This window comes from Neospora caninum, chromosome XII (genome assembly GCF_000208865.1).
Source record: "Neospora caninum Liverpool complete genome, chromosome XII".
Classification (NCBI taxonomy): Eukaryota; Apicomplexa; class Conoidasida; order Eucoccidiorida; family Sarcocystidae; genus Neospora; species Neospora caninum.
The window spans coordinates 2,049,531-2,070,104 of NC_018398.1; the positions used below are offsets into that span (position 1 = coordinate 2,049,531).

Below are 20,574 nucleotides of genomic sequence, written 5' to 3' on the forward strand. Positions count from 1 at the left end.
GCGTGACAGCCGTCGTTCCTGCCGCAGCTGCATGCAGCGACTGTGTGATGCATCCGCACAGCACTCATTTTCGCGTAATCCGCGTATGTTCCTTGGGAAATGCTTGCTCGAAACTTCCTTTTGGTGTTGTATGGAGCAGCGAGGAGAATGAACAGTCTGTACATATAATCACGGATCCTGTAGCTTGTTACTGCTAGTTCTAGTTCACATTGCATGTGCATAGCTTTCAACCGTGTCTCCGACACGTGGGGGGCAGAAAGTCACTCCTTCTATCTCTTGACTAAGAGGCTTCGGCCACTCGGTATTATGGCATGCTCTCTGTCCCTTCCGGATGCAGCAAGTTTTCCTGCATTGGCAGCAACCTCGATGAATCCTACCAATGCGGAACCAGAGAGGTCCTTGACCTTTTCACGGAAAAACCGCCGTCAAGAAAAGCCGACAGTGAACACGGTTCTGGAGGTTTCTAGAGCGTCGCCAACGACACGAGCTGTAGCGGCCTCCGCTTTGTCATTGACAAAAAGTCCCTTGGCACGACCTGCGCTACGGCCCTACGAGATTCTTGTCACCAGGCGTCTTCCCCTGGTTGTCTACTTTAAGCGGTGCATGCGGCTGTTGCACGCTGGCCTCGAACCATCGCAACAAAAGCGCACAAGCACCTTCCTTAATGGAACAAAGGATGCGCAGTTTCAGAAACAACTCGTTCCGCAGTTCCCTTTCATCATTATCCGAGGTGCCGGAGGATGCATGCGAACAGCCATCTGGCTCGCTCAGGACGTTGTAAAAGCTCTAGGGGGCTTGGTGCGTTCTGCTGAAGAGCGAACTTCATGCCGCGACGGCGCCTCCACAGCCAGCAGTTACTCACCTTCTCTCGAAGTCGAAACGCATACGGTGGAATGCACAGATACAGCGTGGACGTTTGCTGAAGACGATGACTGTTCTGTCGTTGGCGCATTCGATGTAAGCAAGCTGAGCTCTGATAGTAGCTGTGTCGTGTCTGCGGAGGTATCTGCGCTGACTGAGACCGTAGCAGATTAAGACCTGCAACTTATCCCCAATCAACAAGCCGGTTTTGTTGCTGTTTACGAAGCAGCGGAGTGACACAGGGGAGGAGGGGCTTCCCTTTCCAGCTCAGATGCAACGCCGTGTACGCGACTCTTTACGTGCGCGGTCCTCACGCCCACCAACTAGTTATCGTAGGTCGCGGGTGATGACCAGGCTTCACTCCGGACTTGGTGGCCAGTCCTGCCTTTTCCACATCAGGATATGTTTGCTGTGCTGTCTGTACGTCTCCTGTCAGCTTGCCGTCAGGCGGCGTTCCATCAGCGCGATCTCCATCAAAGTATACAGGCCTCTACTGCAGGAACTGTCCTGAAGATAAATACACACTGTATTTTCCGTTTGACGCCCACTGTGTCTCCTACAATGCCGTGTGGTTGGGGCACCAGACAGCCTGCCTGGCGTGAGTAACGTCGGTCAGCTGTCAAGGGAGCTCCCCCTCCTAACCGCAATCGGCATGTATCGTCTTTTTGCAAAGAACGATTCGATACAGCAGTGTATCAGTAATTCGACTGAGGGCCAATGCCGCTTCCCCGCATCTGATGGTGGAGTTGTCCGTTTGTGGCTGTCCAGTCATTCTTTTTTGTGTGGCCATCGCACAATGCTGCTGGACTCACCCTGAGTGTTTCCAGTGGTGGTACTTGTTGTCCAGGTTCTCTTGCCATAGGTTCTTGACCATTGTCTATTGTGTTATATGAAGGTTCGGTTGTGTGGCGTTTTTGTGGCAGATTCTACTCAGAAATGAGTAACACTGATGCCTGCACACCACTGACTTGAGGCACTCTGACAGGCAGGTGAACGCGAATGTCTCCCCCACTAACGAAGGGATTGAGATGCGACACGTTGAGCCGAGTTCAGGGGTTCTCTCTGCTCAGAACGCAAGCACTGGAAGGCGAAACTTACGGGAACTCCAAGCCGGAAAAGGGTAGTAGTTAGAGAATTACCATATTCGACTACAGTCCTCTGCGTGCATACATCAATGTGGGTGGCAATGCTCCACAACGGTCTTACGGCAGCACGCCTACACGCACAGTCATTGTAGCGCCGGAGTGGCTGAAGTCCGATGATGACAGGCGAACGATAGCGTCTTAGCAAATAATGGGAGCCAGAGAATGCTGTGGCGGAAGCTGCTTTTGTTTGCGGTGGTTCCAAGGTTTCGTTTTGACGCATCGCACGAAAGGTTTCCTGTAAGCGGTTTTCTTGGTAACAGGGGAAGATATGTAAATACTGTCGATAAGTCCAGCAGCACATCTGATTCTCTGCAGCTTCACCGCAACGCGACTTCTTCCTTTGTACGAGACCTGTTGCAAGCTGTGTGATGCTTGCCAAACAGCTTTTAATCTCAACGAGTGGCTCTCGCGATCTTCTGTTGTCCGGTTGACGCGACAAAACGCGACCGAAGCTCCATGGAGGCAAAACTGTTGCCCACGTGGTCAACAGTGAAGGGGCAGATTGTCGGCGCAGCAGGAACAGCCACCTCACCTGTTTTCCTGCAAACTCATCCACGACGCGCTGTTACAAAGCGACAGTTGGTAGAGCAGCGCGGAAGGGGGTTTCGCCTTAACGTAGAAACCCCTGCATTCTACCCTCACTATGATACGATGTAGAACCACGTCGACGCTTTCCTATGAACCACATCTCACGAAGAGTGATTCTACCCGAAAGGTACTGCTGCACGCCGCTCTGGGAGAGAGCTAGAATTCGGAGGGGTTACCGTGCCGTGGTGTCTGTAATCACGCCGTCCCTCCGGTACGACTCTCACAGTGGAGCACCCCTCCATATTAGTTCATCTGTTTGTTGAATTTGGTTCCTAGATAATTTCGCGTGACGCAGGGCGACCTCTGGTCGCATTACCCGGTCACGAAATTGCACGCTAACAGCACAGTTGTGACACACCAGCCTGGGTGTATTGTTGGTATCCCCCGCATCGTCCACACATGAAGCGAAAGCACTCGACCACAGCCCGTTTGATTAGGGGGTGCCACCTACCGAGCCTGTTTTCCAGAGAGGCGAGGGTAATCTCCCTCGGGGTTCCGATGGGGCTGCACGTGGTGGTCTGCAACGCTGGTCTGAACGGGGATCGGTCCTTTATACGGGCACCAAATAGGAGGGAACCGTTTACTGGTCCATTGGTACGTTAACGGATTCCGGTCACCAACCGTGTGACAGGCAGCGGTAGCTCTACAAGCGCTTTGTCTGGGGATTTTGTGTCTACACAATTAGTGCAGTCCAAGTGTTGGGTCGCAAGTTTCTCGGTTCGCCGAGGTCAACGCAAACCGTACCGTACATCCATTGCCAGCGACTCGCGCTCACTTGCATTTTCCGGGGGTACGTCTCTGTCTTTTTCCGGTTCCGTTCTCACTGTGGCGTCTTAGCGGTAGGATACGGACGAAGAGCCACCTTCCGTGATGTTTTGCGATCCCTAGATTTTTTGGACCAAACGTCCGCTAGACTGGAACTGCAGTAGTTTGTGGATTTTCGACAAGTGCGGAACAATGCCTTGGCGTCACCACTTTCCGTGGATGAGCGTGAAAGTGTGCCACATCGCTCCATTCACACGAGCGTTGTCTTGACGCGAATACAAACTGTATAGAATCCTGTCTAATGGCGTCGCCCGGTGGCACCTAGAGATCTGAGAAGTTTTCCTTTCATGAGCGGTACGTGTTTTCTGCTTGGTTTATACTGGAAGACGGCCTGTGGAAACGGCAGAGGATCGTGTGAACGCTGCGGTCGACGGAGCGGATGTGCTGCGGTGAAGTTCTCGTACCGTGGCGGGTCAAGAAACGTTCGTGGTACCTTGCCGTCTGGCGGACGTTTGTATACTCTCGCCTTCGTGGATCAGAGCTAGTTTCTGGTGCGTCACCCAAGTTTTGATATTTGCGTACATACTCATGGCGGACAGGATACTCCACTCGCATCAGCCTCCGCTGCGAGTTTTGCCACGCCGACCCTCGGTGGTGCTGGAAGGCAGGAACGCCGATGCTCCTCTGCCGGAGGGTAGGCCTGCACCCGAATCTACAACGCCAATCCCTTGCTGTAGGCGCGGATATTTTCCTCCCTTTCCGGTGGATGTCACCGGCTGGCTTCGATTCGCGAGGTCGGCCCTTCCCCAAAGCCTCCGGTTCCAACTGTGGCTTTTACGTCTTGCGTTTCTTTGCCAGGCACTACTAGTATTAGGTCTCACTTGTTGTTCCATAAGACTCAACAAAGGGACTGTACTCCTCCTCCTGTTGACGGTGTTAGTTTGGCTTGCTGTGGAGCGAGGACTGCACCTAGCACAGTCTACTTCTTTCAAGGGAAGCGCCGGCCTTCGAGGGCGTCAGCATGCTGAGGACGTCACTCTTCAGCCATGCGTTACAGTCGCTCTCCTATGCGAGCTGATTACTCCTCAGGTGGCTGTCTGGTAAGTTGGATGCGTGATTGATCGAGTAAGCCTGTTGGGGCAGGCTGCCACGTAGCAGTGGCGCCCTGCCTCACGAGTGACTGTCTAATGGGCGGAAGACCCTTCCTAGTGGAAAGTTGTGTCTTAGAGCTGATGCACAGACTCACTGATGTTGAATTCTTTTGCATGAACTGGTCAGGCTGGCAGGCGTGTCGGTTTAGCAGAACTGGCAGCAAAGGGAAGGTGACTCTCGTTACCAACCCGTGCATGTTATGCGGGGTCATTACGCAGGATCCTGGACTTGCCAGCAAAAACCGTCTTGACGTCACGCCTTCTTTCATCCTCCATCTGCAGGCTTCTTTCTATCTTCGCGAGACTGTCTGTAAGCGAAAACTGCACAGGAAACTCCGACGCATCCTTGCAGGAACATTTCTCTCTGTAGTGCCTATCATTTCGGCTGCCGCCGACACCTGTGTGTCCCAGGTGAACAGTACTGGATGAAATATCAGGTTTTGTTCACACTTTCAATGGCATCCTCTCACTCCCAGAATGTCACAAACGATTGGCACGGCGATATCTAGCGTATCGTGTGTGTGTTTGTATTTGCAGCCCGCGGACTTGTTTCTAGTATCGACTGTGGACGTAGGCCTTAGCATTGGCGCTGTAACTTCCTTGCGACGATGGGCCAGTTTCTCCGAGGATGTCACTCTTTTGGCGGCTGCTTCAGCAGCCCTTCTTTTTTCAGGAATCGCGAACGGTCTGTCTAACCGCGTTACAGCTGGGCTACCCACAGGATTATTCTTCCCCTTTTCAGAAGTGTCATCCCGTTGGAGTGAACCGGATAGTACTGAGGGGAATCGTCGCTATTGTGCAATCCCTCCGGAACACGATGGGAACGCTGCAAAGAGGGCATTTTGTGGACCCGGCTACACTGGAGTATTTTATGTGGAGGAACGCAGACGTTTCCCACATATTGTCAGCCAAGACAAGAGTCGGAATCTTCAAAGTGAGAACTGTTTCCCCGTGGCGTCGGTGGGCCAGCATGGAGATGGAGATGGGCATCCTTTTCCTGTGAGAGTTAACGGTGGGGTGGACTCCGAAATGTCTTCTCATACCACAACAACGCATTTTTCTTCCCACCAGCAGACTTCGGTTCCGGCGGTGCGGCCATCGGTGCTGAGCATGAATGAGCTGCTGTCGGACCATCTGGATCCGGGCGTCACTCACTCATTACTGTCCCCAAGAGGAGCCGGTAACAGTGGGTCTCCGGTTTGCCGCTGCCCACTAAGGAAAGTGCTCCCATCCCTGCACAACGGGGAGCTGCATGACGCACGTTCATGGACATCCCCGTACTTGACAGGACCAAAGCATTACGCCATGCCGCAGAAGCATCGCCAAGAGGATTTGTGGTCAAGCAAGCACTATGCTAACAAACAGCAAACTGCATCAAGGACAGCAACCGACGTTGCAGGGTAAGTGTTTCAGACACTTGCCGGTTACAATATTGATAACTTTTCCCGTTCGTTTCTTCGTTCTTCATGGAGTGCCCTTGCTTGTGAAAGACGATGCACTAGCAGAATCAGTACCATTGCTTGCCCGGCACAGTGTTTCTGTTAAGAGGCTACTGCGAGTGTGTGTGTGCCCTCTGCCGTCAAGAGAGCTCAAGTCGGGCCGGAGGTTGAGGGCTCGCAGGGCGGGCAGGCCAGACTGACAGCTAAATGTTTTCGGGGGAGGGGCGAAGCCTCACGAGTTGCAGCATCTTCACTTTTCGGCAAGAGACTCTTCTACGTTTGCTGTACATCTCAGATGAAACTGTATCCCGTCGGTAGCACTACCGTCTGGAGCTGTGTGGCGTGAAACAGCAACGATGGTACCATTTATGAGGGTCCCCCCTGTTCATTCAGTAGTAAAACATGTTCATGGAGCTAGTGTAAAACATTTTATCGATAATCTATGTTTTGGCTTTTCTGCGTTCTGGTTACGTGTGCTTCCGTCCAGCATAGTACTGCGTGCATCAGACGTCTTGATCCTCTCGTCTCTCGAGCGTTGTGGACACACAATTCAAACGCTCGCCACGCGTTCGGTTCCTAGAGTCCAAGGAAGTGGAGACGGTTCGTCGTCCGAGGTAGATTGCCGTCTCTTATCCGAAGGCATGCTTGTCGAGTGCCACCATCTGGCTGACGAACTCGAGCTAATCCATAAAAACCTTGTTGGAATACTTCGTTTGCTGGGACGATGTAGCCCGGGTTGTCCCGTCTCGTCCGAAAAGATGTCGAACCACCCAACGGTGGACCAGAAGAACTATCCAATCCCCAAGCAGCAGAATCCTGACCTTTGGAAGGACCGCCAAGTTGGTCGTCCGTTGAATCGGTGTCGGCGTGGTGTAAGGAATATTCAAGCGACTTGCCCTGCCTGTGGTTCATCAGATTTATTGCGCTGCGTGTGCGTTGCGATCGATCAAGCGTGTCCGTTTGAGCTATATCACTGTATGGACCTTCTTAAACGAGCAACTGCTGTCATTTCTGAGGCCACGTCCGTGGTAGTGCAAGTGTCAATCGGTGATGATGTGGACAGCCTAGCGTCGGACCGCTATGGAGGGAGCTCTGGAAATACAGGGATCGATTACAGTACCCAGGACAAGTTGGGTTCTGCAGGTCGACTGACTCTAGAGCGTAACGCGAATCAGGGACGGACGAGTCAACCCGGAGAAACATCCGCGGATCGAACTGACGAAGTTGCGGCGATTGCAACCACGACCCAAGGTGTGTGCGAACCAGGGAGTTCGTCGTGCGAACGTGACGTCAACGACCGTTTACCCAGTGTTAGAATGGTAAGGAGCCAGAAGGAACTCTGGTTGGAGGGTCACGAGAAGGAGCTTCTTGTTGTTTTACAGTCTCTAATTGCGGCAGTGTCAGCAGCAGCTTCTCCTGGAGACGAAGTAACTGTCTCAGTTGGCGTGGATACGGAGAGAGTGCGCGGATGCCGAGAACACGCTGACGATTGTTCGGGGGACTCTTTCACAGGGTACACACACTTGGGGACAGAAGATGGAGGCAGGGACGAGCCACTTCGTGGACAGGAATTCGACATCCCAAAAGGTCGATCTTCCCGAAAGGCAAACCCGTTCTTCGTCGCTTTGGAAGAACAGACGGAGCCACCCCGGCTCGCATTCTGTTTCACAATCAATCTCCACTCTGTTGCCAGAGGCGTTTCCCGTGATAAAACAGGTATGAATAAGGCTACCCTTTATAAATGCTACCCACTCATGTGAGCTGCGAATAAAGACCAGGTGTGAGCATCCACATAACTAGGGCCAATTGAGGCATGACATGGGCGAAGTCACAATTGGTGGATGTAACATGTGCTGGAGCCAGTAGATTCAACAGCCGAGTTAACATGCAGGGATTACAGGTGTGTGGGTGTATTCTGCATAAGGATCAATAGTCGCCAACAAGGTAGAACCTGATGTACTGTAGTTGTTTCCCCTGTACTCGTGGTACACGCTCTTGTCCGACTTATGTGCTTACCACTGAAAACGGTGTGGGCTCGCGGCTACCGACGAGCAGCTGTGGTTTTGTTCCCCCTCCCAACCCCGTTTTCGATTTTATCTTGCTTTTCTGAACCGTGCCTCCCCCTTCGATTCTCAGGTGTTACGGAAAACACGAACGGCGACAGGTACGAGATGGCACCGCACCTCCTGGCGACCGTCGTCCAAGAATGTCTTCACTCCCCCAGATGCGTTCATCCGCTCCGTGTGTATGACACTGACAATCACTACAACTTCCATCAGATGCAACTTTGCGGCACCAGAGGACATCAGGAAGGAACAACAGACGGCCGCACATGCGGTGCTGTTCAGCGAGGCATGGACTGGATGTCTAGAGAAGAGCACGAAAATCGTGGCCTCCGATCCAGGAGACAGGGAGAGGAGCTAAGATTCACGAAAGTGCCGGGATCCGGGGCCCCTGGTGGCCTGGTGGCACAGGGAAGATGGCACTGTCGATGCGATGGATGGGTCGGTGACAAAGCTGCGGCACAGCAGGAAAAGCTTGATTCTCTCTCATCTGTAATACGGTTTTGCCACTCTGTAATTGAGAGGCGATTTGGAGGCCATTTAGGTAAGCGAGCCAGTCAGCAAGGTTCGGCTGCTGCGGGTGAGACTGGCATCAGGGTCTTACAGGTCGTGTGCCGGATAGACACAGCTAGGTTCACTCAGTCGGGCTGGCGGAGAGCGGTAAGTGCGGACAAGCAGCTGGAAGGGTTTTGTACGTTCCGGTCCTGAGAGCCCCTTCACTGCGAGTGCATGTTTGGTCTCTTCTGTCATTGTCAGGCACATCTTGCTCCAGTGGTCCACCAACAGATCTTCAGACACCAAAACGAGTCCAAGAGAAGACCCATGTCGCTGGAGGAAATAGTGTTGAGGCGATGGGACCAGAAATACACCCTCAAATGCTCATGAATCTGCTTTCGGGGCGTAGGAGGTCTGAAGGCGACGCAAGAAAGCTCTCGGATCAGACGTTGCGGGTGGAGCAGAGGCCGTCTCAGGATGGGTTTTCTATTTTTTTCGTTTTACCTTTTCGACGGTGTCCACAAGCTCCCGGAGCCTCCAGCTCCTGTGACTGTCGGTTTGCTGAAACAGGTTATGGAGGTATCTCCGGGCGTGAGGGGAGTCAACCTCGGCTAGGTCAAACACTGCAACTGGATGTGAAGGGTATCCATAGTTGGACAGACAGTCCGAGGCAGGGCCAGTTGTGGCAGTCCAGGCGACCAGCCGCCGAGAAGGATTCGCGCCTTCAGACAAGAATCACAAAATGGCCGTGGACCCGGAGAGAAGCGGATAGTGAAACGCGCGCCGCGACTTCGGGAGCAGGATTTGGAAACTGCGCAGTTCTCTGTAATAGTGACGGTTCCCCCGTTCCCGTCTGTTTTTTTCCTTTGCCACAGGCCTCGAGATGTCCATCAGAGGCACATCCGGCCGTCTGCACCGGGACCAGAACTGCTGTACCTTCTGTGCACTTAGCTGACGTAGCCGAGCTGATAGGAAGCGAGATTAAAGGAAGCAGGCTGACGTGGAACACAGAGAGACCGCATGGGGCAGTGGGGCCGCTGGGGGACTCGGAAGGACAGGAGCAAAATGTGCAGGAGGCGGTTCGCGAGCACGATCCGTTTCGAGAGATGTTGAAGGAACGAGGACAGCACAGGACACGCGAGGATGGTGAGGAGACGGACGGATCAAGAAGTGGATTGTCGCGAGGAAACGAAAAAGGAGAGACCCCTGGCCGCGGATCAGCAGACAGCGACACTCCTACGGGGAGCACGTTGAACACTGGCAAATGCACTGCTACACGGGAGTTTCTTCTCGACCTTGCTCTTCGGCATACGTCGAAGAAGCGATCCAAGTATAGTTGTGGCCAAGATTCCGATAGGACCGGCAGCAACAACATTGATAAATTAGCAGAGCTCTCCTCTTCATTGTTACCGTTCGGTGATGCGCCGTCTTGGGTTCCATGTGTTTCTTCAGACCGCGATCTGTTTGCCGAGTTAGGACCCAAAAATGGGGCTGGGAATTATGTACGCGTTCCTTCAACTCAAGCGCCCGTGTCGTGTGGCAGTTCTAAAGGCGCCATGGCGTTGTCTGCGGTCACCCTATTGTCCCCTCAAACGACTAAGAAGCGCCAGATGCCCGATCAGGACACAGCAACGGTGGAAGTGAATAGTCCCTGGCGGGAAGTTCGGGCATCTGCGGCGCTGGGAGCAAACTGCCTGACAAGCGACAAATCAATTGAGAAAGCAACTCGGGCTGAGGAAGGAGATGCTAGTTATAATGCTCTCCTGGCAGCTGGTACAGGACCATGCGACGCAAGTAGTAACCACGCATGTTCGCAAACGAGAGATTCAAGGCAGGTTCATGTTCGAACGGCTCGAGACGAATCCACTCCTGATGTGCTGTCGTCGGCCTGTCGGTCCCACAAAAGGTCGCCTCAGGCCAGCACACGAGCACTGCGCCATAGTAGCTGTCTTGCCTTCTCTTCCAGTGATGATGAAGCAGCGTTTTCGGCAGCTGCTGATGCGCTCTTTGAAGGCAGCATGTGCATTGATAGGGGGGACAAGGATAATGCAAAGATGCTCTCTGTTGAAGGTAATGCGTCCCAAGACCGAGTTGAAGGAGTGGGAAAACATTCCAACGTGTCGTCGAAGCCCGGGGCCTTGTTACCGCGTTCACAGGCAGAGACGCGCCAGGCGAGGAGGTCCGAAGGGCACACTGAAGAGGTTCAAGGAAAACGAGCAGGCGCAGGCGTGGATAGAGAGACGAATAATAGTCATCGAGTGGTACAGTCGTGTCTTTCCGGAGGATCCAACTTACCGAACACTGTCGGGTTCACAGGATTACCGTCCCTTCAGCGGATATCGGGATCCGGTCATTGCGTGTCTACGCGACGAAAGTCGGACAGCAGCTTAGCGATTCCTTCCCGTTCCTTCATAGGAACAGGTAGGCCGCCTCTAGAAAGTTTACAAGAGGAGAGTGAGCCATGGAGTCCTCCAACCGGGTCAAACAAAGACCGGAGTTCGTGTTCAGAGGTTGCTGCGCCGTTCCAATCCGTAATGACTACCGTCGACTCTCAGGATGAGCCTGAGCTGCGACGGTCTGAAAAGGGAAAAGGAGGTCACAACAGAACTAACCGGATGGAAAGTGGAGCCGAAGGCGACCAGAAGAACCGCGAGTTTAAAGATGCCAGTCAGACAGGTTTGACTGGTCAAAGTGATGTGCAAAAAACGGCAGAGCCTGCTCCAGAGACTGACGTGACTACAGCCGTTGGTGACCCTCGTGCTTGTGCAGGCGAAGATGCCGTTAGGATGGGTCCTCAGCCGTCTCTAGCTCCACACACTCACGGCATGGGCGCACCCGCCGTGGTCCTAAGGAATAGTCAGCATGTTGGTGGCGTCCACAGCTATGTGACAAAGGGAACTCAGGCAATGCAGGGCGACGCGTTCGTTGACCAGTTGGTGGGCGACGGCACTAAAGATCGTGAGACACCAGCAAATGCGATTCATCATATACCTCTGTTGCGGCATTCAAATGCTAAATCTCGTTCCCTTCACGATGAACTTTTGTTGCTGACCGCGGAGAGTCGCCGGACGTGCTCTACCAGAGATAAGCCAGAAACTGGATGTGGCACAGCTGACCGCCTTGGGGCATCCTGTGGGTCTCTGGATAAAGTGCGGTACACCGAATCTACTTCGGGTGAGGGTTATGACCCGCAATGTAACTGGCCGCGCGGCCGCAGTGACGATTTGGATACTCATGCGATGGCAGACCTGCATCAAGGGGTACCCAATCGTTTGTTTTTGAAATCAGAAACCGAAGAACTAGGGACACGGTGCCAGCCTCTAGGAGATGCAGACGTCGATGGTGTCGGCCTAAGGGGCGACCTGTTCATGCCGGCGAGGAACCAGCTCGTCTTCCGGTGTGACGGTCATGATGCAGGTCAAGTGAAGCAGACGGCGCCATGTCGTAGAGGAGAGGTATATGAGGCAGAGTCCGACGTCCGTGGTGACAGGACGAAGCGAGAGAGGCCGAGGCCTTCAGTGGCGGCCTGCCAGCCAGAAGGGAGATCCTCACCTGATGTAGTGCCGCGTTGTGGATCTGCGCCCGCAAGGACCGGAGACGTGTCGTCTGCACTACTAGATCAAGACGAGAGCGAGTGGGATTGTGGCAATCGTGACAGTGTGCCAGAAGTAGTATTGACGCCTCTCTCAGTTATCTTTCCGGTCCCGTCGGAGGGTCTGGGAAGGAGAGAGAATCTCACAGGAGAGAATGGGACGCCTATGGGGGATCCACAGGACCAGGCTAGTGTGGCGAGGAGACGCCAGTCTCCAGGGCCTGCAGAGGAAGGTACCGAGGGAGATACCAGGACGATCCGCTTCGGGTCAATCCTCTCTTCTATGAGAACACCTGCGCCTAGCGCGAATCAAAGGGTCCCCTCGAGCCAGGTTGAGGGAACTAAGGAGACAACGACACATTCAGCCTTAACGAGCGACGTGACTGAAGAGCTGTCTGAAGAGGACCAGCAGGAACGAAGGTGGATGCAGCTCCAGCAGGAGGAGCAGCAGCTGCGGACGCAGTTGAACAGAACGAAGGGACTGCTTGAGTCTCTTGCGGCTCGTCGCAAAAAGACCCCTCACTCGGTGCAGGCAGAAACTGTAGAGACACCGCCACTAGTAGCTTTAGTCGTGCAGACCTCCGGCGCAGACTCGAATGCAAACATGGAGGGGAGCAAACAAGAAGGGGGAACGGGCGGGGAAATCGGTGAGGCTGGTCGAAGTGATGAGGAACGCGACGACGGGCGAGTGGAGACACCCTTCATCCTGACACGCTCTCTAGATGCAGAAGGGCACGACAAGGTTGTGCTTGCGGCCTCTCGAGGCTGGTCCCCACGTAGTTCAGCTCGCGACCGGACGCTTGCCTCGTCTCCTCGCCGAGACGCTCAGTCTTCTCCATCTAGCCAGGTGGAGTTCACTTGGGACCGGGCTCGTTATCGAGGTTTCTCTGGTTCAGAAGAAGAATTGTTCCCTTCAGTTCGCGCGAGAGCGAACTTTGGAATCCCCGGAGGGAAGGCGTTTCTGCACCAGCCCGTTGTCTGGGGTCGGCAAGGAGCGATCGGGGCCAATGGGACGCCTATGATTGTGCCCAGGAAGCTTCGTGGAAGTCCACAAGAGAACGGACAGGATCGCACTTACGACTCTTGTGGTTTTGTCAGAGCAAAACCTCAGGTTGGGCTAAGCATCTATGGTACACCCGTAACTGCGGCAAGAACTGTGGGCTCAGGGTTACAAGAGCTCGAGGAGGGGCGGTCGGGGCCGCCCGCGAGCACGTCACAGTGGAGATATCGTGATTCGGGTGGCACTGGACCGCAGGGTCACGAAAATAGGACAGGAAGCGTTTTGGGCTTCAGGACAGCGCAGATACCGATGGGTTTGCACGGAACCCCGATGACGGAACCTCGATTTGTCAGACCAAGAAATTCACACGGACACAGGAGGGAGTAGCAGGGACGACAGGGATGGACGATGCGCAGTTGGAGCGGAGAGAGGACGACAGGGGTCTCTAGTGATCGAAAGTTGCGGCTGTCCGGTTGACACCGATGAGGGTACGAACGAAGAGGGCGGCAGGGCAGAGATGAACTCACGGGAAAAGATGCAGAGACCATTACTCCACATTGACCGGCCCGGGCTCATGCGATGGTTCTTAGAAGGAGAGGGTACAGAGAGTGTCCTGGAGGCAGCAGGAGAGCACGGTCGAAGCAGCCTCGCTACGAAACGCGGATGCACGACCTCGGTGCCAAGCCAGAAATGGCACTGTTCTTTGCCGATGACGCAGGATCCGTTACGCGTCAAGCAAGGGTTCAGGGTTGCATGGTGAGGGCAGCAGGCATACATCGTATTTGATGACAGCAACAGTGTGTCTGCAAGTCTAGGCCTTTTCCGCGCAAGCACCGATCATCTTCGGACGATCACGGATGCCCACGCGAGCACTTGGTCCTCGATTACCATGTGTCCTGTCGTTGAGTTGTACCGATTGGGTCCACGGTTCGGGAGAGAGACTAACGACGAGGAAAGACGTGATACGTGTCGGGCCGGTCTCTGTGTGCGTATTCGTGTCGCACATTTGTTCTGTGACCAGCTTCGTTGTACCGGCACAGCGGCATTTGCCCATTTGGCGACAGACACTAGCGGGGAACGCGTGTGCACACGCGAGGCGTTGTCGCTTCACCTGGAACTGAACGGAAAAGGGCCATGCCTTGTCGCATGCCAGTCCACGAATGCCAGCGATGCAGCAGCCGGATGTTACTGCAAGAACAAAGGCAGCTACTTTCTTTTGAAGCCATTGATCCAATTTCTTGCTCGAAACGGAACAGGCACTGCGATCATTTTCGGGTGTCCAAACGTCCCTTCCGTTTGTACCTAATCACCATTCGCTGACCAGGAAGGGAGGTTAAGGGAGAAAGACGATTTTGCCGTCATGTACGGTGTCCTGTTGTCCTATGCATGTGTGCGTTTGCACTGGCCTGTACATACATGCACACCATGCATACCCGCCCTTTTTGCTTCGATAATGGGTTTTTTAGATGCGAAACAGAAATACCGAGTGTCGCGAGCTGCAATAGTGTATATGTGTCAGTCACGTTGCGCGGAGAACTTTTCCGGTCCAGACAGTGTTGGTGACGATGATTTGGTTACAGAACGCGGGTACGCAATAGGAAGAAGACTTAAAGGAGCAGCACACAACGTTTTCGAAGTTGCAATGAAGAAAACGCTCTCATCTTCTGTAGGCTTTTTTTCTGAAACAACACTGACGTACCAGCTGAGAAAAGAGACGCCTCCCTTCTCAGCTTCCGTGACACACGCAGTGCCAGTAAAAGGGCTACCACGTTTCCGTACGAAGACGCGTATCGCTGTCACATGCGGTTACGAATCGATTTTTAATGAAATCTCGAACATACGTTTCGGGAGAGGAGGCAGGCTACAGTCGCCCTGGTCCCTCACTCGAATTTAAAATCGAGAAAAAATATGGCTGAAACAGCCCGCTGAATCAGACTATACACAGCTGCCTACCGCACTTGCAGCTGCCTACCGCACTTGCAGCTGCCTTCCGCACTTGCAGCAGTCCGGCCCTGTCCCGCAATGACGATACTCGTGCGACACTTGCTTCGCCGGCAAAGGGCACACCCGGCAGCGGAGGCCGATGACATGTGGGAGACTGCACAGAGACGGCGTGAAACGCTTGCTGAGGCACTATTAGCACTCTGTTCTCAAGTGAGAAGCCTGTTGAATCGTACACGGCAACTGTTCACTTGCGTGAGATGTGTAATTGATCCCCTTCTTTCCCACACGTGCCATTGAGTGCTCAGTTCCTAGAAAACGTCTCGTTAGAATTGCTCTCGCAGATGATGTAACTGATTTTCGGTTGTTAATGACTGATGATAGTGTTCCTCTGGTTCTGCTTTTGCCTTCCCTTTTGTGGTACACGTAGGAGAATGACTTTCTCTCCCATCTCACGCTACTGCTTTCCCATCACACTACCACACACTCCAGTGCCGTTTGTTCCCGCCAGTATCATGAATTTTCCTCCTTATCTGCGCGCGTGGTTCTGTTTCGTTTCTCTCTCATAGCTTCCCACTTCCTTGAGTTATTGTCCATGTGGAAACGAAACGCCATGTTGCTAGAATGCATCTTGCTTGGCTTCCGCATCAGTCTCAACGTAACACACTGTGCTTCTGTTTTGCTGTGTGTCGTCTACGGACTCGCATCCCTAGGAGGGGGCACTTGCGTGCTTTTTTACTAGAACAGAAGCAGATGAGAAAAAATCGAAAAAGCAGATTGATCTTTCACAAAACATAATGGAGAAGTAGACGTGTTTTCTCGCGTGAACATGAACAGGAGCTCTCAAGTTAAAATTTGAAGCCCCTGTGTCCACGAAAACGTTGAAACTCTCGTCTTTCACGCATATGCTTTTGTCACGGGATGTAGTGATTGATCAGCAACACCGGAGCGTCGCCTGTGAGTTTAGATCCAAGAAGAACACCGTAGATATGCATTTCCGCGGCGTTCTCCGGACTCTTGTGGAGGAGTTCCTATCCCTTTTTTTTGCCTTCGCCGTCCACAGGTTTAACAACCACAAAGGCAGACGTGCCTGCAACGCCATGTGCTGCCCCACATTACTGCGGGTGGGTATCAAGTCCCCTTCCACCGAAGACAGCACAGTACTTTCTACCGTGGCACTGTTTCCCACCTTGGCCGACGGCCTTCATCTCGCCATCATTTCTCTCCTTTTCGTCGTTCTGTTCACCTTCTTCTTCCTCGTTCCCAACTTCTTTACGCTATGGACCCAGCCCGACCCCGGCTCCGAGAGTCGTTCCATAGCTTGAGCCGGGTTGCTGCAGCGGGCTTTCCTCAGCAGCCGTTTCTGCTGCGTATGACGAAGGTGAAGGCGGTGCATGTGTTGTTCGATCACGTTTTCGAAGGACTCGATATTCTCGTCCAGTACCACCAGCCTTCAAGACTCGATAGTAAGAGAAGAGAATAATGAGTGCTACCACCGTCACTGAGAGATGAAGGGCAGTCATCACGAACTGCACTGTGCTCGGGTGTACCGACGTTGCATTTGTGACGATTTCTGCGATATCCATACAAGTCGTGATCGAGACCGCGACGAGGACGAAAATAACAAAGGCAGGAGAATAGAAAATTGTAGAAAGAATCCCCAACGTTCCCGCAAACACTGTGAAGGCGGAAGACGTCAAGTTAAAGGTAGCCAACGTATCTACCCCCGTAGTTTGACACGAACGGCGGGACTCTGACCACAACTCGACAGTCGCCGAAAGAAGATTATACAGGGAAACGAGTGCCACCCAGCTCGCCAGGTCGAGCCCCAAGAGGCTCTTTACAGTGAACCGCATGGTTTCGCGAAGAGAGGAAAACGGAAGAAGACAAGGAAGAAAAAGACCACCCAAAAACGAACACTGACAAGAAAGTGTCACGAGAAGTGGTAACGAAGAGAAGGACGACGAAGGGAGTGAGAGTGCGAAAAAGCAAAACGAACTTCTAGCCGATAGTGATAGCAACAGGCGAAGCACGGTTGCACAGAGGAGGGAAAGTATTCGACAGCAGGAGGCGGTGCAAGGATGCCGCCCGAAACAGACGACTAGTGATGGTCAGGTTTAGACAGCAATCGGCATCAGACTATGTCACTTCAATTTATATGCACCGCTGAAAGAGCGCGAAAAACGACTCACAGAAGAGAAAAGACATGAACAATGAAGAAAACAAACATGGGGAGAACTGCGCAAAATCAACGTGTACGTGTTTGCATGAAATTCTGGGCAGACCTGGACATGTAAAAGAATAAACACCATACACCATAGATTAGACGTATGGCTCTGAATATGCTCAGATAAAAAATCCCAGGGAAAGAAAGAGGGAACGCGAACTAGAGACTGAGTCGGTTGAAGGCAATGCGGTTGAAAGCGCAACCGAAGTTGTGTGTGGAAGCCAGGGTGGAAGTCTGGTAACTCATCGAAGGCCTGACCAGGCGCACCAGCTTCGGATTTAAATGGTTAGTTGAAGCCCAGTAGCTCGGAAGTGAGAAAAGAGGCTTGATCTGACGAAGGAAACTGACACTCGAGAGCAAGTGATCGCAAAAGAAGAGTGCTCGAGGCAAGAAAGGCACGACCGCGGATTCAATGCAAGTAGCCAAAGGACGCCAATGACGCCTTTGCGACTAAAGCCTGGATATGACCGCGTCATTCACTCGCTTGTCTTCCTTTCATGATGAAATCGTTAATTGGGGGAAAGTTTCAAAAAGCGACACGAAAAAGTACGGCAGAATCCGCTGCGACCACAGACTGCAGGCTTGTCTTGAGGGTCCACAAGGCAGCGTGCGCAAATGGCAAACGCGATTCATTGGTGGAGGAATGACGCCTGGAGCAAGAAAATACATACGCACAGCATAAGGCCAATCGACGCGTTTTTTACATGGTTGTTTGATCAATGCCACTTCTTTAGAAAAAACCAATGTTTGAGGGCCCCCCGCTTTTTTCGCGCGCGGATTCAGCGAAGACAAGCGATACAGACGATGGCCTATGCCCACCAGTCACTTTTCAAAAGAACGCCGCACAACGAGTCCTGGTTCGAGATAAATAAACCGCCCGAAATGTATCTTTCTCTCTTCTCGTCCAATTCTTTCTCCGCTCACGTGCCTAATGCCCCAGTTCTCGCCTCGAAGCAGCGTCTCTGGCTGCCCAGCCGCTTGTTAGCTATATAGAGGCTCCCGAGGCCACCAGGGGTTGTCTGCTGCCAAGAGTGAACGTTCAGTGCTAATGGGAAAACACGCGAGCATCCTGAAAATATTTTAGCTGAAAGAGGACATATATGGCTCTATATATTACCTTAAAATGTGCCTTGCAACCTGGGAAATACTGGGAAACTTTGCGACCAGTGCTGCTATGGCTGAACCCGCCTCCTCCTGGCGCGAATTCCGTACCAAATCCCTGTTTCGATGAACCGCCGTGACATTGGAGAGGCACCCCCCCACCTGCTTTAGCTCTTTGAGTGACGCTATGAAGTCAGCCTAAAAAAGTGGATTGTCGTTTTAGAGAGACAAGCATGCTGGGTTTAATCGACCGTGAATACAAGCAGTTAGGCACCACGTTCCGTATTTATTTGGCCCCTCGGGTGGACTGTCGACGCCATCAGGGCGTTGCCGCGTATGCCTCAACAACAGGCAGTGCCTTCTGGCGCCCTTGGCGCCTTTCTGTACTGCCCTGCCGCGTGTTTGCTCTCCCTGTTTGTGTCCACATACCAAAGCATGCTTTGTTCTGAGTTTCGCCACCGACCTGCGCTGCATTTATATACATTTGTTCCTAAGGAGCCCAAAAAGCATGTGTTTTCTCCTCTTGTGCAATCGTGTCCGGACAGAGTCTCTTGAACGGCTTCCCCCGGTCTCTCTCTGCCTAGTGTGCCGCGGTGTGCAACTCCAGTATCAAGACGCAAAAGTACGATAAAAAACCGATCCGCAAAAGCAGAAAAAGACACGGGAGGATCGCGACAGCGCGCTATTCTCTTTGTATTCCGTTGCCGCGAGCGTGTTTGTCTCATGGCATCTCGGGAATCCGCCGGGGCGCCTTGTCGCGCGCTAGCCTGTGGCTTTTTTTGTGCGCGCTCTGGCGTTTTCAGTGGATGTGTGTGCCGGGTGTATGTACAGTGGAAACTGGGCTTCCTCTGAACGTTGTGCCTCGCTTTAGCCTCCGCCTGTGTGGCAGGCCACAGAGGAGGCAGGGGGGTTTTGGAAGGAGTGGGCGACAGGGAACGGAGAAAGCGATCAACGACAGAAGCAGAGTAAGAACGGACCCCATAACTGCTGGCACAGCAGTGTTGTAGACCCGAAAATGAGACAGATTCAACGAGGTCTTCTATCGGCTGCACTAGATCAGCGTGGGGTCTCGCCATCGGGTGTAGAAGAGGGCCAGCAGATAAGCCATGTGCTCGGCATCGTCCTTTTCCTGAAGGCCTTTTTCCCAGCTTTCCCCCCCTTCTGTATTACTGTCTTCCTCCCCTTGTCGCCGCATTCGCATCGCTTGGTCTTGGGAATTTCTGCTTCTTCTCCCTTGTGCAGGCAAACTGGAGGCGGGGCAAGCGCGTGCGCGCCCGCCTGTTGTGCCGCCGAAAACCCTCGAGGAGAGAGCCTGAGTGTCGCGCTTCGCTCTGCAGGCTGCGCGAAAACCCCAGGAAAACAGCTTCCTGACCGCTTTTTCCTCCCTGGCACGGACGTTTTCTCGTGTTTTCTTTTTCCTGTCTGTGTGCACCCCGACGCCAGCCTCAGGCGTCCCTTTCTTGCCTTCTGATTTTCCTCTTCTTCCTCCTTTTTTGTTGCGAAACGCGCAGGTGCTCTCGGTTGCGCCTGTCACAGCCTTCCCGGTCCGCCTCGCTGGATGAATACTTACCTGTTCCGTGTTCATCAACACGAACATCCAGCGGCATATATGTGTCCGGTGACAGAGTCACAGTTGGGGCCTGTGGCCGGAGTGAGCGCTCTCTTATCGCTTTTCGAGCCGGTTTCCTTCCCTTTTGGTCGTAGGATCGAAAACCGGATAATTCGGCGGGTTTCTCACATTTTTTCCGTCGCGCGGGACTTACGGTCTTTATGTGTCCATGCACCAACAGCGACCGTTCGTCTTGTCGACGACGCGTGCTGGCGGCAAGACGGGGAAAAAAGTCCCGGACAGGCAGACAGTCACATTGGCCATTTTCTCAGTGAGATAAAGAGGAGCCCGGCGATGCTTTATGCTTCTCTTTGGGGGGTGAAAAGTTCATCATTGCCACGCGTGGAGACACCTCAGCTTTGTCCAGCCTGGCACCTTCGTCGCCTCAAAGCTTCAGAGAGTCATTTCCTTTTTCCGTCGCCACGTACCGGAGCCCTCTGTCTGTCGACGTCCTTTGGTACAAACCCTCGACGTGTACAGATGGTGTTTCTACAGGGAAATCTGCAATTTAAATTTTTTACACGTATATCCGCTTTTACGGTAGTACACACACCGTGTGTCTACCTATAGACATGCTTACAGAGAGGTATGTACCTT

General features: G+C 53.1%; 3 protein-coding genes across 3 annotated transcripts; 2 read left to right on the forward strand and 1 right to left on the reverse strand.

Moving 5' to 3' along the window:
* Positions 1-213: 213 nt before the first annotated feature.
* Positions 214-1,372, forward strand: NCLIV_062800 (conserved hypothetical protein; the record flags this gene model as incomplete). The annotated part of the gene is made up of 2 exons (XM_003885831.1): positions 214-957; positions 1,298-1,372. The coding sequence occupies 2 exons, from the start codon at positions 214-216 to the stop codon at positions 1,370-1,372; spliced, it is 819 nt and encodes a 272-aa protein (XP_003885880.1).
* A 2,575-nt stretch (positions 1,373-3,947) lies between these two features.
* On the forward strand, positions 3,948-13,486 carry NCLIV_062810 (conserved hypothetical protein; the record flags this gene model as incomplete). The annotated part of the gene is made up of 6 exons (XM_003885832.1): positions 3,948-4,459; positions 4,730-4,820; positions 5,048-5,910; positions 6,437-7,665; positions 8,086-8,556; positions 8,769-13,486. 6 exons carry the CDS (start codon positions 3,948-3,950, stop codon positions 13,484-13,486), a joined length of 7,884 nt encoding a protein of 2,627 aa, XP_003885881.1.
* A 2,831-nt stretch (positions 13,487-16,317) lies between these two features.
* NCLIV_062820 (conserved hypothetical protein) lies at positions 16,318-16,896 on the reverse strand (the record flags this gene model as incomplete). Its single annotated transcript, XM_003885833.1, has 1 exon — positions 16,318-16,896. One exon carries the CDS (start codon positions 16,894-16,896, stop codon positions 16,318-16,320), a length of 579 nt encoding a protein of 192 aa, XP_003885882.1.
* Between the last annotated feature and the right edge of the window lie 3,678 nt (positions 16,897-20,574).